The 14,942-nt window shown below is 50.3% G+C and overlaps 1 protein-coding gene across 2 annotated transcripts; it reads left to right on the forward strand.

Annotated features, from left to right (window-relative positions):
- Positions 1 to 851: 851 nt before the first annotated feature.
- FEZF2 (FEZ family zinc finger 2) lies at positions 852 to 6,949 on the forward strand. 2 transcript variants are annotated; one of them, XM_055259359.2, is made up of 7 exons: positions 852 to 868; positions 2,086 to 2,297; positions 2,421 to 3,313; positions 3,667 to 4,573; positions 4,924 to 5,058; positions 5,268 to 5,400; positions 6,279 to 6,949. In XM_055259359.2, exons 4-7 carry the CDS (start codon positions 3,725 to 3,727, stop codon positions 6,536 to 6,538), a joined length of 1,377 nt encoding a protein of 458 aa, XP_055115334.1. In that variant the 5' UTR covers positions 852 to 868; positions 2,086 to 2,297; positions 2,421 to 3,313; positions 3,667 to 3,724; the 3' UTR covers positions 6,539 to 6,949. The 2 variants fall into 2 exon arrangements, with proteins under 2 accessions (XP_055115334.1, XP_063486864.1); XM_063630794.1 differs by having other exon boundaries at positions 2,086 to 3,313; positions 3,637 to 4,573.
- The last annotated feature ends 7,993 nt before the right edge of the window (positions 6,950 to 14,942 follow it).

Below are 14,942 nucleotides of genomic sequence, written 5' to 3' on the forward strand. Positions count from 1 at the left end.
CCTAAAACTGTGAGATTTTAATTTCTATAGTTGTCCCTCTTAAAAAATAAAAGAAAGAAAGAAAAAGAAAAAAGAAAGCAGTTCAGCCTCAAAGCAAACAAAAAAAAAGGTGCTGTATATAAGAATGAATTTGGAGGATTTGGGGACAGCGAACGGAAATCTCAGCACTCCCTCCACCAAGCGCCACCTTTCCCCAGTCCTCTATTATTCTGCCTGAAATCATCTCGTTTACAGAAAATATTTGTTTGCACTATTAGTTGGTACTGGAGTTAATTACTCAATGTGTTAACGTGAAGTAATATGTATAAAAGTAGGATCAGTGTTTATTGTGTGGGTGAGCTGTTGAGCGGTGCTTGAATAAACTGCAATTAGGGTTAGATAGAGATTAATTAACATGTGAGTGGCAAGGTGTAAAATAGTTTCCAACCCTCCACTTCAATATAATCTGCAGGCGAGGGAAGGAGAAGTTTGTGGAAGCTAATTAAATACTTTCATAAAAGCCAGTGTATTCACCCAACATTTGGAAAGAGAGGCACATTAGGGGCAACTTGTTTTTACCCAAATGTTTTCTTTCTGTGGAGGTAGCACTCTTTTGTGATGCTGGAAAGAGAGCGAGAGATGGCTTATGCAGCCACAAAAAGCGATAGAAATGGCAAGGCAGGTTCATGCGAAGCCCTTGGAAGCCTTTCAGCCTGATGGAGCTTTCAAACCAGCAGATCTTTCGAGCTGCTGCGGAGAGCAACAATTACCCAATTTGGAAAAAGGGTTGGGGTGCAGTACTTGTGGCAAACGGGATCCACAGGAGAGTCGGGATAGAAATTCGGGTCTTGAGATGCTGCAGGTGTATTGATATTGTTTCAATGTTGGGGTGAGTTGGTTTGTTTCATGTTTGGTGGGAGGAGGGAGTAATCTGTGCTCTTGTGTTCACATTAACATAGGATGGGGGTACCCTGGGTCTGGAATTCTGTCTCTCTGAACATCTTCTAAATTAAATGGGCTATATGGAAATGTTCTTCTCCAGATGAGCAAGCCTCTTGGCTTAGAATTCTGGTAGTTTGGGGAGGGGGTGGGAGGGTGATGTTACGGGAACAGACTTATGATTGCAGAATTTAGGGGCAGTTTCAGAGTTTGGCAGGGTGAGAGCATTAGCCTATTGCAGTCCACCTCCAAGCCACTTTCCCTCAGGGACCTCTCTCTGTTCCCTCTCTTTTCTTTCCAAGTACACTTTTCCTTTTCCTTACCTGCTATGTCCAAATCCTACCTAAAATTGCACCTCAAAGAAGCCGCAACTGGATGGGTTGGTAGAAGGAAAGAGACTTTTATTGAAGGGGAAAAGGGGGTGACTTGCCTGAAGTTAAAACTAGAGCTTTTCTCCCCCGTCCCTTAACGTTCTTTAGGGATGTTTCCCAGCATGGAGGGGCCTAGGACGGGATACTCAGCCCCCTCAAGACTTGTTCCTGGGTGAAGAAACAGAGGGTTTACCTCTGCTACCACTTTCTCTGGCTTCACATGATCGTGTGTCTTTGGAGATGGAATTCACTATCAAACCCTGTTTGCTCATATTATACCCACCGTAATCCTCTTAAACTGTGGTTGCGGCTACAAAGCTCGTGGTCTTGCAAAAGCTGGCTAGCAAGATATAATTGTCCTGCGAACAAAACCGGCCAAAACTTTTCAAAAAAACCCTGCACCCCGTCCTCCCCCTTTCCTAAACCTAATTCTCTCGCTCGCTCTCTTGCTAGCCACCACCACCCCCTCCATAAGAACCCTCAGCCTCGACCACTTTTGTTGTCGCCAAGAGCACCCGGCCTGTTGAAAGTGCTGGAGCGTCTTTGAGCAGTTTGTTGTGATACGCAGGTGGAATGGTCTGCAAACAGATGAATTCAGCCCCTCCAAACCAAGCGCGGAGCGCGCTGCTTTTGTGCGCCAGGCACAAAACGCTGAATTCCTCCGAACTTACTTGGGGCCTGTCTAGAAAAGGGTCTTTTCTTCCCTCTGCTTGTACCTCTGGCCACACTAAGTCTCTGCCCGCCCCCCTTCAGGCCCCCTCCCTCTCCTCTCTGATAATCCTTCTCTTTATTTTAGAAAAACACAAAACCCGGTTCCACGCGGTGCTTTAGTGGCTAAAAGTGAAAGAGCTGCCTTGGCAGAATTCAGCTCTATGAATCACTTCGGAAAATTGGTTCGACTGAATGGCCTTAGGAGGAAAAACGTTTTAATAGGATCCAGGGGAGGTTCTGCTGTTTCAATCTGCTCCTTAAACAGGTGGAGATTGGACCTTCTCAATTATACAAACAGTAAGTACCCATCAGCTGGGAGAGCTGCCCTCCGAATCCTCCCTGCACGCAGCCCTAAACCAGAAGCAGAACCCGGCTTTGCCTCAGAAACCCGATCATAAATCAACAATTCTGATCTATTAGGATCTCCGAAAGTCTTCCAGCTCTCGGTTTAGTCTCCCCCAGCCTCAGACCCAGAGCTGGCCATAAAGCTGGAGGCGCACCTGCGCGGCGCCGAGGCCCTCGAGATCCCGACGAGCGGCCTTGCTCTCCGTGACGCTTCGGGGTCGTCCTTAGGCAGTGGGAGCTCTCTCCCGACCTCCGACGCCAGCCAAGGCGAGCTCATTGCTTTTGCATAAATTAATATTTCCCCATTAACAAGTTCCCCCCTCCAAACGCGGCGCCCGCGTCCATGCGCCACATCCTAATGAGGTAATTATCATTTGCGCGTGTTCGGGGCTGGCGCCGGTTCCGTGGGTAAATGGCAGTTTATTAGCACGATGCCCAGCTCGGCTGTGGAGGGCTAAGGGATACTTCGGCTACTAGACTGACACCCAGGGGCCGTTTGGGGGCGCCGCGTCCGGGACCCTCCGCCCTCCCCGCGTCCCCCAAACCTGCAGGCCTCCAAAGTTGTGAATCACGCACGGAACTCTGCCTAGGTTTGGGTTTGGGTCCCCCCCCTTTCCTTCCACCGGCAAAACCATCACGATTCCTCCCCCTCCCCCTCCCGTCTCTTCCCTCTTTCCCGATTCGCAAACCGCTCGCACTTTCCCGAGGGGAGCGCGGGCGCCAGTTGCCTCCTTTTAAAGTTTGAGGGGCGGTGGTGGCGGCGGCCGGCAGGCGCGGGGGAACACAGGGGCCGCTACGGGAGCCGCGCCGCCGCCCATGTCATTCCACTTCAAGTGACTTCATGTGATGTCAGCTGAATGTAAAAGACAGTGATCTCACGCGGAGGGGAAGATGTTTGCCATCAAAATGTGACAGAAGAGACACGCTGCATGGCTCGGAACGCATCTCCTTGGTGGTGGGGGAAAGAGGTAAATGCGAGGTGGCTCTCCGGTCCTCTTTAACTTTGCCCCTTCACTGTCCAGCTCCCAGCACGCGTGGCAGAGGCCCGGGTCCAGGGAAGGGCTCAGGGGGGTTAATTTGAGACTCTTTTCTCACCGCCCCCCCCCTTTTCTTTTGTAAACCCTCCCCCTTCTTCCCCCTTTCAAAGTCCCAGGGCAGGGGCTGGTGGGTTTCTTTGCGCGCCGGGTTAATGGGCGGTAATTTGGTACCCTTGGGTGCACTTTGTTTTGCCCCTGTTCATTTGAATGCAAATGGATGACCCGGGCCCGACTAGGTGCTTATTAAATTGCAGTTTTTCCCCCCTGCCTTTTCCGGAATGCAGACTTAGAGGAGAGAGGCTGCGCCCTGGCCCAGCCTGGCTCGGCTCAGCTCCGCGCGCCATGGCAAGCTCGGCTTCCCTGGAGACCATGGTGCCCCCGGCCTGCCCGCGCGCCGGAGCGTCGCCGGCCACTTCCAAGACACTGGCCTTTTCCATCGAGCGCATCATGGCCAAGACGTCGGAGCCCCGCGCGCCCTTTGAGCCCCGGCCTGGAGCGCTAGAGGCGGACGGCAGCCAGGGCAAGAAACTGCTCAACCTCTGCTCGCCGCTGCCCTGTATGATCCCCCTCCAGCCCCTAGGCTACGAGGTGCCGTCAAAGACACTGCTCAGTTATTCGGAGCTCTGGAAAAGCAGCCTCCGGGCGGGCGGCGGCGGAGGCGGCGGCGGCGGTGGCGGCGGCGGCGGGGGGGCCCCAGTGTGCGGCGCCAGCGGCTTGTGCAAAACCAACTGTGGCGTGTGCTGCAAGGCCGAGCTGGGCCTGGCGCCGTCTGCGCTGCCCGCGGGCAGGGTCATCAAGCCGCAGGTCATCAACCAGGCTGTGGGGCTGCCGGCCAGCGGCTCGCTTTACTACTTCAACTACCTGGACTCGACCGCGTACCCGCCGTCTGAGCTCCTCAGCGGCCACCTCTTCCCGTCTGGCCTCCTCAATGCGCAGGCCCCCGCAGCCCTGGCTGCTCACCCCAAGCTCTTTCTGCTGGAGAACGCCAAGCTGGCCGGCCTGGCTGCGGACAAGTTTCCCCATCCGGCTCCCTATCCTCATAAGGAGCGCTTGCCTGCGCCGCTGGAGCAGGTACTGAAGGAGAACTCAGCCCTGACTGCCGAGCGCGGAGGCGTCAAGGGCCACAGCAAGCTGCCAGGGGGCTCTGCAGATGGCAAGCCCAAAAACTTCACCTGCGAGGTGTGCGGCAAGGTGAGGCCCAGGGTTCGGCGAGGGGGGCGCCGGGAGGGGCGACCGGCGGCTGCGGCTTCCTTGGGGCAGCCTGGAACGCCCCTTTTTCAAGCTGAGGAGCTCCCCAGTAGTTGACCACCCAAATTGGGAGCCTAGTTGGGCCTCAGTTTCCTATTCTGTAAAATGGGGATGCCTTAGCGGCCACACAGTATTGGTGTAAGCAGGAGTTTGGGAAGCACTTTACAAACTGAAAAAGGCTCTGGTTTCTGAAGGGGGTGTTGGTTGGGGGAGGTAGGCTGTGGGCTCCCCCCCGGGGCTGATTGTAGGCCCTCGGACAGACGTACCACAAGGCCCCCCATGTCTTTCCATAGGTGTTTAACGCTCACTATAATCTCACCCGCCACATGCCTGTCCACACCGGAGCCAGACCGTTCGTGTGCAAAGTCTGCGGCAAAGGCTTTCGCCAGGCCAGCACGCTCTGCAGGCACAAAATTATCCACACCCAGGTACGTGGCCCCCGGGGTCGGGCCCAGCAGGCGCGCAACCCCCAGAATCTTAGTGATAACACTGGGGATAGGATAGCCAAAGATTATCCCTTACCCTCTAGGGTTGAGTTGTGGGGGGCGGGGGGTGGGAGTGTCCCTTCCAGGTGTTCCCGAGGTGGCCTCTCCTGGCCAGGGTCTTGGCCTTACTGTGCACTCGCCCCTTTCCTCAGGAAAAGCCACATAAATGCAACCAGTGCGGCAAAGCGTTCAACCGCAGCTCCACGCTCAACACGCATATCCGCATCCACGCGGGCTACAAGCCCTTCGTCTGCGAATTTTGCGGCAAAGGCTTTCACCAAAAAGGTAACGTGCCAGGCGAGGCCTTCTCTTCTCACCTCACCTCAGGACTCGGGTCGCGGCTGGCTGGCAGGAAGGCAAACAGGGATCTGGAGAGAGAAGGCGAAATCTGCAGGCGCGGGCGCAGCATTTCTTTAGAATCGGGTTGTGCCTGGTGTAGGGGGAAGCTCTCCTAGCGGGGTTAGCAGACCACGCTGTATGCAGGCTGGGTGCACGGAGAGACTCCGAATTCGAGAGGTCGAAGGAAGTACGGGAACACAGGGAAAGGATGTAGGAAAAGGAGAGGGTATTGCCCTATAGAAAAAGGTTCCTTTTGTATCCGGGACTTCCCTTTCAAATGAAAAATATTGGAGGCAAAATGACCCTCCCGGGAACAATCTAAGATGGGGGGAAACCGGTACGATCCTTGGCCCCCGGCTCGGATTTTCCAAGGCACTTTTGGATCTCCAGGTGGTATTTGGGGTGCGAGAAAGAAATAACTTTAAAAATGAGAAGGGGGAAAAAAAAAAAAAAGGATGAAGCCCGGGTTCGTGCGAATTTCTTCTAGCGAGGCATCAGCCAGGAGAAGGACTCAGTGCGTCTCTGGGCTACGCAAAAGTTTCCCGGCCCGCGGAGCGTGGCGGGAGGGATGCTGCACTGGCCTCTGTGGCCGGCAGAGTAGGAGCGCAGAGAGGCTCCGCGGGACTCAGTCTCGGTCTTGTCGGGAGAGCACCCGGCTTGACGCTTACGAAGTTTGACAACTTCTTCACTCGAAGAGGTCGCGCCCGCCTAGCCAAGCGTCGCCTTTTTTGAGCAGGCACCTGGGCTGCCCCTGGGACGCCCGCCTCTTCCTCCCCACCATTCTACTCCATACCCCCACGGTTTTTGTTCTTGATCTCTTGTAGGGAACTACAAGAACCACAAGCTGACCCACAGCGGCGAGAAGCAGTACAAATGTACCATCTGCAACAAGGCCTTCCATCAGGTCTACAACCTAACCTTCCATATGCACACCCACAACGACAAGAAGCCTTTCACGTGCGCCACTTGCGGCAAAGGGTTTTGCAGAAACTTTGACTTAAAGAAACATGTGCGCAAACTCCACGACAGCGTGGGCCCTGCTGCCCCCTCCGCAAAGGACCTGACTAGGACAGTCCAGAGCTGAGAGCTACTGCCTTGCCCTCCCTTCCCTCCCTGCACCACCTGAAAACAGATCACACATATAAACTTATTTCTAAAATTAAAAGAAAAAAACTATAGCAGAGAGGCTAAAATCTATTTATCGAAACCAGCATATTTTTGGAAAGCTAAATGTTTCCTCGATGACTGGCAGCAAACTCGTGGCCCCCACCTTTGTATATTCAGGAAACTTATTTAAATCCAGTGCGCCGAAACGTATTTAATTCCAGGCCTCCGCTTCTTCTGGGGCAGCCAGTTTTAATCCCAGCCTGTCACCGTGAGCGCCCCAGAAGAGCGCGGCGCCCCTAGCCATCTTTATACAGCAATGTAAATCCTCCTGTACAAGCGAACACGGAATATATACATATATAACTCAATAAACAGAATCATTAGTGCGCGTTTTTTTCCCCCTCTCCCCTCGCGGCGAGGTCAGCCCAGCAACCCCAAAGAACGAGAAGGAATTAGGCGTTTATAGCATTTCCTTCCTAAATGCACCAATTTTGAGGCGCTGGGGCCAGGGTTGAGGCCAAACCGGTGTTCTTGCTGCGCTTGTGTGCTAAGGCCCCCAGGAGTGAGGGCGAGCAGGCCTTACGTCGGCCTACAGCAGGTGCCAAGTTTTTATTTGGTGACTGTTCAGACGCTTGGGATTCTGGGTGTTGCCTTATTTGGGTAAGCAAATTCAAAGAAAAGGGTTAAAAGCGACTGGGTGTTGGGGAGCAGCTTTTGGGAGCGTCCTTGAGCAAAGCGCCACGCCCCGCGAGGGTAAGCGATCTACGCCCTACCCCACCGGAGAGCTTCTGGGCGCGTCCACTTCTCCGGGGGACCTAAGGAGGGCAACCACCGCTCCCAATCTCCCTTGGCGGCGAGAACTGGAGGGTAAGGGTCCCCCAGGCCAGCCAGAGCCTCGGGGCTCACTGGCCTGCGCTCTCGGTCTGGGGCTGGCCTCCCGGTGCCGTGAGCCCTGCCGCCGGAGGGCGCGCCCGGGCTCCCCGAGCTCCCTGCCGCCGCCGCCGCCTCCTGGGTCCTGATTACCGCTCCGTTAGCCCATTTCCTGAATAGCTATCTCTGCTGCCGAGCACGCTGATGAAATGATCTCACGCTTGCTTTCTAAGTAATGACCCAAATTAAGAGAGAAAACAGAGACCCTTCAAACAGCATTACATTAATCATCTAATCATTCCCAGGAGGGGGCCGGCCGCCGCCGCCCCGTTTGATCCGAATCTGGATAATCAAGAGCTCGGATTACTGGCGCGTCGCGCCGGGCCTCCCCCTACACACACTTTTAATATCCGCGCGGCGATTCAGCCCACGTCTTTTGGAACAATGTTCCTCAGCGCCAGGAGGAAGCGCGGCGCGGGGCCCGGGAGTGCGCTTCCACGCAACCTCCCCATTGAGGGGGCGAGCGTGGCTGGGAGCTGACCCCACGCGGATTTCCACTGCGGGAGACGACTATTTGAAGGGAAAGATGCTTAACGCAAAGGGCACCCCCTCACTCCCCCAAGTAACTCAGAAAGTGACTGGAGTGCGGGTTTGCCCAACGCCTGGTATACAGTAGGCGCTCAGTGCTGAGCGTGCCAGTGGTTTCCACCAGCGAAAACGCTGTCATCTCCCGAGGGCTTGCTCTATGCCAGGAACTTAACACACATCCTCTCGAACGGTGACTACAACCCTCAAGCTAGGCGTGATTATTCCCACTCTACAGACGGAGAAATAGAGGCAGAGACGAACTATGTGACATGCCTGGGGTCACCAGGCTTGGTAGAGCAGGAATTCGAACTCCGGGGGTTTTAGGAGGCCTACGCTTCAGTGGAGGAAGAATCTCGGGGTTGGGGCTCGGAGAAAGACGCTCTGGGGCAGGGTGGGGGTTCTGTCCTGGTCAGCCAACGGTTCTGTCCCCGCCCGCCGCCCGATTCGCAGACCCATTGCGCGGGGAAGGAGAATTGTCGATTTTGTTTGCACAGAGGACGGCGACAGCTTCCTCAGGCTGTCGCGGGGGTATTTTTAGTACCTCCGATTCAGAAATAGGAACGCGTACATTAGAATTCCATTTCCTGAAAGGAGAGCGTCCTCGTTTTTTTGTATTCCTCCCCTCCTCCCCTCAAGTCTAGGAAGACGCAGCCAGGGGAGGGGGGAAGAGGAAGCGAGGGGGAATTTAAATGTTAGCTCGTTCTGGCTGCAGTTCGCTGAGGGGAGATTGGGACCCAGAGGAATATGCAGATTTAACTCCGAAATCTCGGTGGATGCCACAAACCCCAGGAAACCCCAGGATGGGCGAGGAGGACTTGGCGGCTAAGGATATGAAAATATCGCCTTGCTTTTCCCAGACATCTATCCCCAGGGAGACTGCAGGCCGGTTTAAGGAGTCAGCTCCCTTTCCTTGTCCTCATATAGTACAATAGTGTCTTATTAGCGCTCTCCCCGCATTATGTCTGGGAGATCTTGGGTGTTCTATGACAGTGCCCTATGACAGCCATCTCAACCAAGAGGTCCTTCCTCTGGAGAGGACCATTTGCAAATGTGGTTCTCGAAGACCAGACAATGCCCAGGGCAAGCCCACCTTTTTCTTAAATAGCTCCAAAACTTTGGGTGAGGGACAGATACCACAAAATTTAGTGTAAAGTCTCCTCTTTTAAAAGTTATGGGAAATGTTGGCCTGCACGTGGAAATCAGGGTCAAGTTCTCTTTAAGAAGGAAAGATAAATAAAAGAGAGAACGCCTTCCCCACCACCGCCTAGGGAAATAACTCCCTAACCATCAAGTGAGAGAACATTCTTTGAGAAAGTCTGTAATAAGTTTTCACGGAGAGAGACTCCAAGGGTCCCCCATCTCATAAAACTAGAGAAATTTGCTTCCAGGCTTAAAATTCTGAAGAGGGATGGGGGCGTGCTTGCTTGCAAACTAGGCAGCAAATAACATAAAACTTATGCGTAGAGGTGGAGGCATTTCTGTCATGGACTGCTCATCTCTGCAGTGGTGGGGGGAGGAACATTAACTGTAGCTCAGGGGTATAACTGAGTAGAGTTTCTTGCACACTTCAACATCCTTGAGGTTGTTTCCTCATAACTTGATTGTTACTTAACCTTCACACCAGATTCTGTCAATCGCTCTCACCTACCTGAGAAGGTGTTATTTCACATCTGGTGCTAATTGTGGATAAACAGAGTTCTCTGTATCTATAGGGCTTAGTTCTACTTTCCACAAGTTTGAAGTCACTCCCAGGTTTAAGATGTCGGCTTCCTTCAGGTGTGGGATTCAGGAAAGGATTCCTTCACCTGAAAAGTAGTGTGAGGAGAAAAGGAACTTTCTGCCTGAATTACAAAACACCTTTCACAGCCAGCACATGTTCTAAAGCCAACACTAAGCCCTTTCAGTAACGATCTTAGCTATTCATCCTTCTTAGTTATTCACCATGCATCGGAATTGATGGGTGAAAGGCTCTGTTTTCTGATTTTTCCCTCTCTTAATATTAAACTGTTTGCATGACTTGTAGTTTACAATATTAATAAATGACTTAAACAAGGTAGTCATCAGCTGCATATTAATATTCTAAACTTGATTAAATTGAAGAGGCTGCCCTTAAAAAATATTTTTAAAAAATCAAATTGCGGGGGAGGGGAATCCTGTCACAGACACAAAAAAGACTCCAATTATCTTTTCCCCTACAAGATGTTTGTTCTGTCCATGACTGCTCACACTTCAGCAATCTTGCCAGCAAGACTCAAAAAAAAAAAAAAAAAAAAACCTTCTTCCAAAGCCACAGCCTCGTACATAACAGATTGTACAGTCCTATTGCCTTAGGCGGGTTAGAGGTTCCTCTCTGCAAAGAGTGACACAGAAAAGTTGCCAACATCCCAGACACATTTTGGGGGGCACTGTGCTCGTTCTTGCCTTAGCAGCAGAAGTGGGTCTAGATGGTCCCCATTTTGCTGTTTGGCTCACAAGTGAGTAGGGGGCTGCTTGAGCCAGGCCCAAGAGTTAAAGCAGTAAGGCGTCCAGGTGTGCTGGTGGTGAGTGGGCCGGGAGAGGGAAGGAGGTGATAAGAGGGAGGGTGGGGGGGCTGCCAAAGAGAGGACAGGAGTCTTGAGAAAACGCTGGGAAATAAACAACCTCAAGGCAGCTGCGTTGCCCTTTTCCCTGCACTTCCCTCTCAAACGTCTGAGCAACCAGTTTGCTCCTAGAAACATGTTAATTGCCAACGGAGCTCATTAAGGCATGCACATGCAAAACACAGCAAGAAAGATTAAATGGACAAAAGCGCAATAATGAACTGTCAACAATCGGGCCCATCTACGCGACCAGGATCACTCAAGAATGAGGCATTTAGAGGCAACAAAGGATTGTCTGGGACAGGAAGAAAAGACGACCTAGACTTTTGTTTAGTCAACACAATTGATTACAAATGAGAGATTAACAGGATAGCTTCAGATTTTTTTTAAAAGAGGCAGAAAAGAAAAGTCCAATTAAGTCCACCGAATGTTAACTACATTGCGTTCTATGCCTAGCCCCAAAGAAATTCTCATTAAACCATCCCTGGCGATCCCTTTTGGAAAGTAATTTGTCTCCCTGATGGAGCAGAGAAAGAGAATCGTGTAAAAGAAAGCGTTAGTTCTTGGCACAATGAGCTTAGGAGACACACTAGAAAGAGCCAAAGGGGGAGTTAATGAGCATCTGACAAACTGCTTGGATTCAGGCCTAGAGAACAGCGACGAAAAGATGAAATTTGCCAACAACTATTCTTTATATCAAACATAAAAAGGCCAATCTGAAATGGGGCTGCTCAAAACTGGTTGAAAGTACATAGCCCAAGAAAAGGGAACCACGGCCAGGCCCCTTGGTGGACAGTGGACAGACAGTGTGAAGAACTCAACAGGCCAAGCGTTAGGAAATAAGCAGAAGGGTGGACTGACTCTCCGTGGCAGAGCAAACTCCAGCCACCGGCCCCAGGCCTTTGGAGGTGCTGATTTGAAGCTCTTGGTGCCCATCCCCCACCCTCTGGATGTTTCTTTCATGAGTGAAAAATGAATGTATCAGGCTAGCATTCGAGGGTTCCCCAAAAGTTCTGATAATTTGGTAATTAGCTGCTGGCAATCAGCAAGCCACCCCCCTCTCTTCTAGACCCATAGGCCTCCCAAGGGCACCATATGTTACCAGCTCACATTCAGTTTTTCTACCCTCCTTTGTCCTAGTGACCATTCAAAACCCTCACCCTTAGGTGATTGCCTTCCTAATTCTGCATGGAGCAGAGATGGCAAGGAAATGAAGACATTGATCCTGCCACGGCTTTGTGGAATAGGTCATGAAGCATTCAAATTATTATAGTTGTTCCTCTGGCTTTAAGAAACTACCTCATTTTAATGTTTCCTTTTTTGAACAAAGTAGGTCAACAGTATATGTCTCTATGAGATACATATTACATTTTAATTAAACATAAACGTCCAGGCATCCCAACAGCAGAAGTGTTAAAGCGGTTCTTTTACACTCGGTGTTCAGCAGAGCCAGGTAAACAGAACCTAGAGGTGTGACAGGATTTTTAAGTTTAGTCCATTAGTTAAGCAACCCAGAACAAATTCTCTGGTTTCTTAATGCCTTGTTGATTCCATCATTGAGGTGGATGGGTGCCATCTCAGATACTAGAGTGCAGCATTTAAATCTCGATTCTGGGTTTTGTATTCTTACTCTCAAATCCTTGGTAACAGCTATCACATTTCTGAGGGCTTGGCTTGCACTTCCAGGCTTCGCTCATGCTTCATGGAAAAAAATGTATTAGTGTCTAGAAGTTAGAAAGGAGGAAGAAGAAGTATACCAAATTCAAAATAAAAACAGTCATCTAAGATTAGAGACTAGCTCTGGTTTTCAAAGCACAGAAGTGTTACAGAATCAAGAAGGTGTGTTTCAGGAAAGGGAGGTGAAAATGAGACTTTCCTACTGCAGAGAGACCAGAATCTGATACAGTTAATTCTTCACCAAGGCATCCTGTTAAAGCTACATGGCCCAACATGACTGTCATTGTTTCTCTCCTTTCTTCAGTGTTTTTCAGTCCTAGGTCTTATTTGGAGTTATTTTGCCTCAAAAAGTTTCAATGGTGTCCCCAGAGTTTCCAAATGTCCTCACTTTGCCACTGAAGTGGCTGGTGCTTACTTGCCTAAGGAAGGATGGCATGTTATCTCTAAGAAGAAAGGGTGAGTGGCTAGGAGCCTGGAGTCTGGCGTAAGAGCAAGCTGAGTTCAAATCTTGTCTCAGCCACTTGCCAGAAAACAACTTTTATCTCCGTGTCTTCATCTGCAAAATGGAAATATTAAGGATATCTATCTCTCCGGGTTGTTGTGAGAGTTAAATGAGTTAACACATACAATTAGAACTGTAGAACAACAACTGGCGTGTATATACTAAGCATTCCAGAGGCCATTATTATCAGAAAAACTCAAGTATTAAAACTTTCATACAACACTTTATAAAGAAACTACCAGTATTATCTTGTTGACTCCTCATTACTTTTTTTTTTTTTTTTTTTTTTTGAGACAGTGTCTTGTCTTTCTCTGTCATCCGGGCTGGAATGCGGTTGCTTGATCATAGCTCACTGCAGCCAAGCGATCCTCCCACCTCAACTTCCTGAGTAGCTGGGGCCACAGGCATGTGCCGGCATGCGCCACCATGCGCTACCATGCACCACCATGCTCAGCTAATTTTTTAAATTTTTGTAGAGTGTCTTGCTACATTGCCCAGGCTGGCCTCGAACTCCTGGGTTCAGGCAATCCTCCCTCCTCAGCCTCTCAAAGTGTTGGGATTAAAGGCATGAGCTACTGCACCCGGCTTACTACATATTTAGGAGGTAGTTTTCTTAGCCCTATTTTAAAAGGGAGCAAACTGAGTTGCTGAGAGGCTATGACTCCCTTTAGCTCACATAACTGACACACAATAAAGCTGGGACTCACCCTCAGTTGATTGTCTGATAGTGGTGCCACAGTTCTAACAGGAATGTACATAAGAATCACATAAAGATTTTGCTAAAAATGGAGATTTCTGGACCCCATGAAACTTAGCATTTCATGAGACGCCAAGTCAACAGATCTGGTTTGTGGCCCAGGAATCTGCATTTGATCTGATGCAGGTGGTTCCCCAAACTATACTTTGAAAAACACTGATTTGGCATCTGTGTTCTTTCCACTTCACCATGGTGCTGGCTTTGAAAGAAAGACGTAAGATGACATACCATCAGCTCTTCTTAAATTCGTACATTTGACAATCACTCAACAAATATGGCTTGAACATCTCTTATGTGTCAGGCAGTCTATTGGGTGCTGAATTTACAAAGAAGAAGAGGACAGGCCGGGCACTGTGGCTCACTCCTGTAATCCCAGCACTTTGGGAGGCCGAGGAGGGCGGATCATGAGGTCAGGAGATCGAGACCATCCTGGCTAACACGGTGAAACCCCATATCTATTAAAAATACGAAAAATTAGCCGGGTGTGGTGGCGGGCGCCTGTAGTCCCAACTACTAGGAAGGCTGAGCAGGAGAATGGCGTGAACCCAGGAGGCGGAGCTTGCAATGAGCCGAGATTGTGCCACTGAACTCCAGCATGGGTGCAAAAAAAAAAATTCTATATATATATATATCTACATATACATATATATATATCTACATATATAGATATAGATATAGATATAGAGAGAGGGAGAGATAGATACAGGACGTAGCCTCTGCCCTGGAGGGGTTTATAGTTTAGTGGAGGAGAATAAAACATACAACAAAAATCCCCATATAGAGAGTGGTTAAGAAGATGAAATTGGGCATTCGATCTAGTCTGGGTTGGTGTGTGTAGTGGACATCTGTTATTTTTGCCTGCTAATCATCATTCTCCCGTCTGGTAACAACACCCAGTATTTCCTTTGGAAAAACCACCCCTCCCCCACTCTCAGTCCATACGGTTAAGGTGGAAGCTATTCCAGCCCTCTGCATGGGCATGTGATCCAGGCCTGGCCAATCAGAGTGCAGCACCTTCTTGGTCACAGCGAATGGCTCAGAACTGGGCACCTGACCCAAAGAGAGCCAATGAGAGTTCTACTCAGGACTTTGCCAGAGCAGAAGTCTTTCTTCTGGGTTGATAAATAGGTTATAGTTAGATGTTAGTCTGCGGATCTGGTGTGCTACAATGTTAGGAAAGACCTTCCTGTGCTGAGAATGTTAGAGGTAGAGCATGAGAAGAGTTGAGACCTGGACCTTGACCTCATTGGATCCTGGTATCGCTGAAGCCAAACGCACATGTGGACTTATGTATTTGCTTAAATGCAGTCTCTCTGCTCTAATCCTAAGATTCCTGAATGATACTGGGCAGAAGACAGGGAAGTCTAAGATAACTTCTCTTGAGGAAGTGATCCTTACACTGAGATTT

Source organism: Symphalangus syndactylus, chromosome 21 (assembly GCF_028878055.3).
Source record: "Symphalangus syndactylus isolate Jambi chromosome 21, NHGRI_mSymSyn1-v2.1_pri, whole genome shotgun sequence".
NCBI classification, from domain to species: domain Eukaryota; kingdom Metazoa; phylum Chordata; class Mammalia; order Primates; family Hylobatidae; genus Symphalangus; species Symphalangus syndactylus.

Coding starts and splice junctions, on each gene's coding strand:
- FEZF2 (XM_063630794.1), top strand. CDS start 3,725: ATGGCAAGCTCGGCTTCCCTGGAGACCATGGTGCCCCCGGCCTGCCCG. Junction 5,059..5,267: donor ACAAAATTATCCACACCCAG/GTACGTGGCCCC, acceptor CCCTTTCCTCAG/GAAAAGCCACATAAATGCAA. Junction 5,401..6,278: donor CAAAGGCTTTCACCAAAAAG/GTAACGTGCCAG, acceptor GATCTCTTGTAG/GGAACTACAAGAACCACAAG.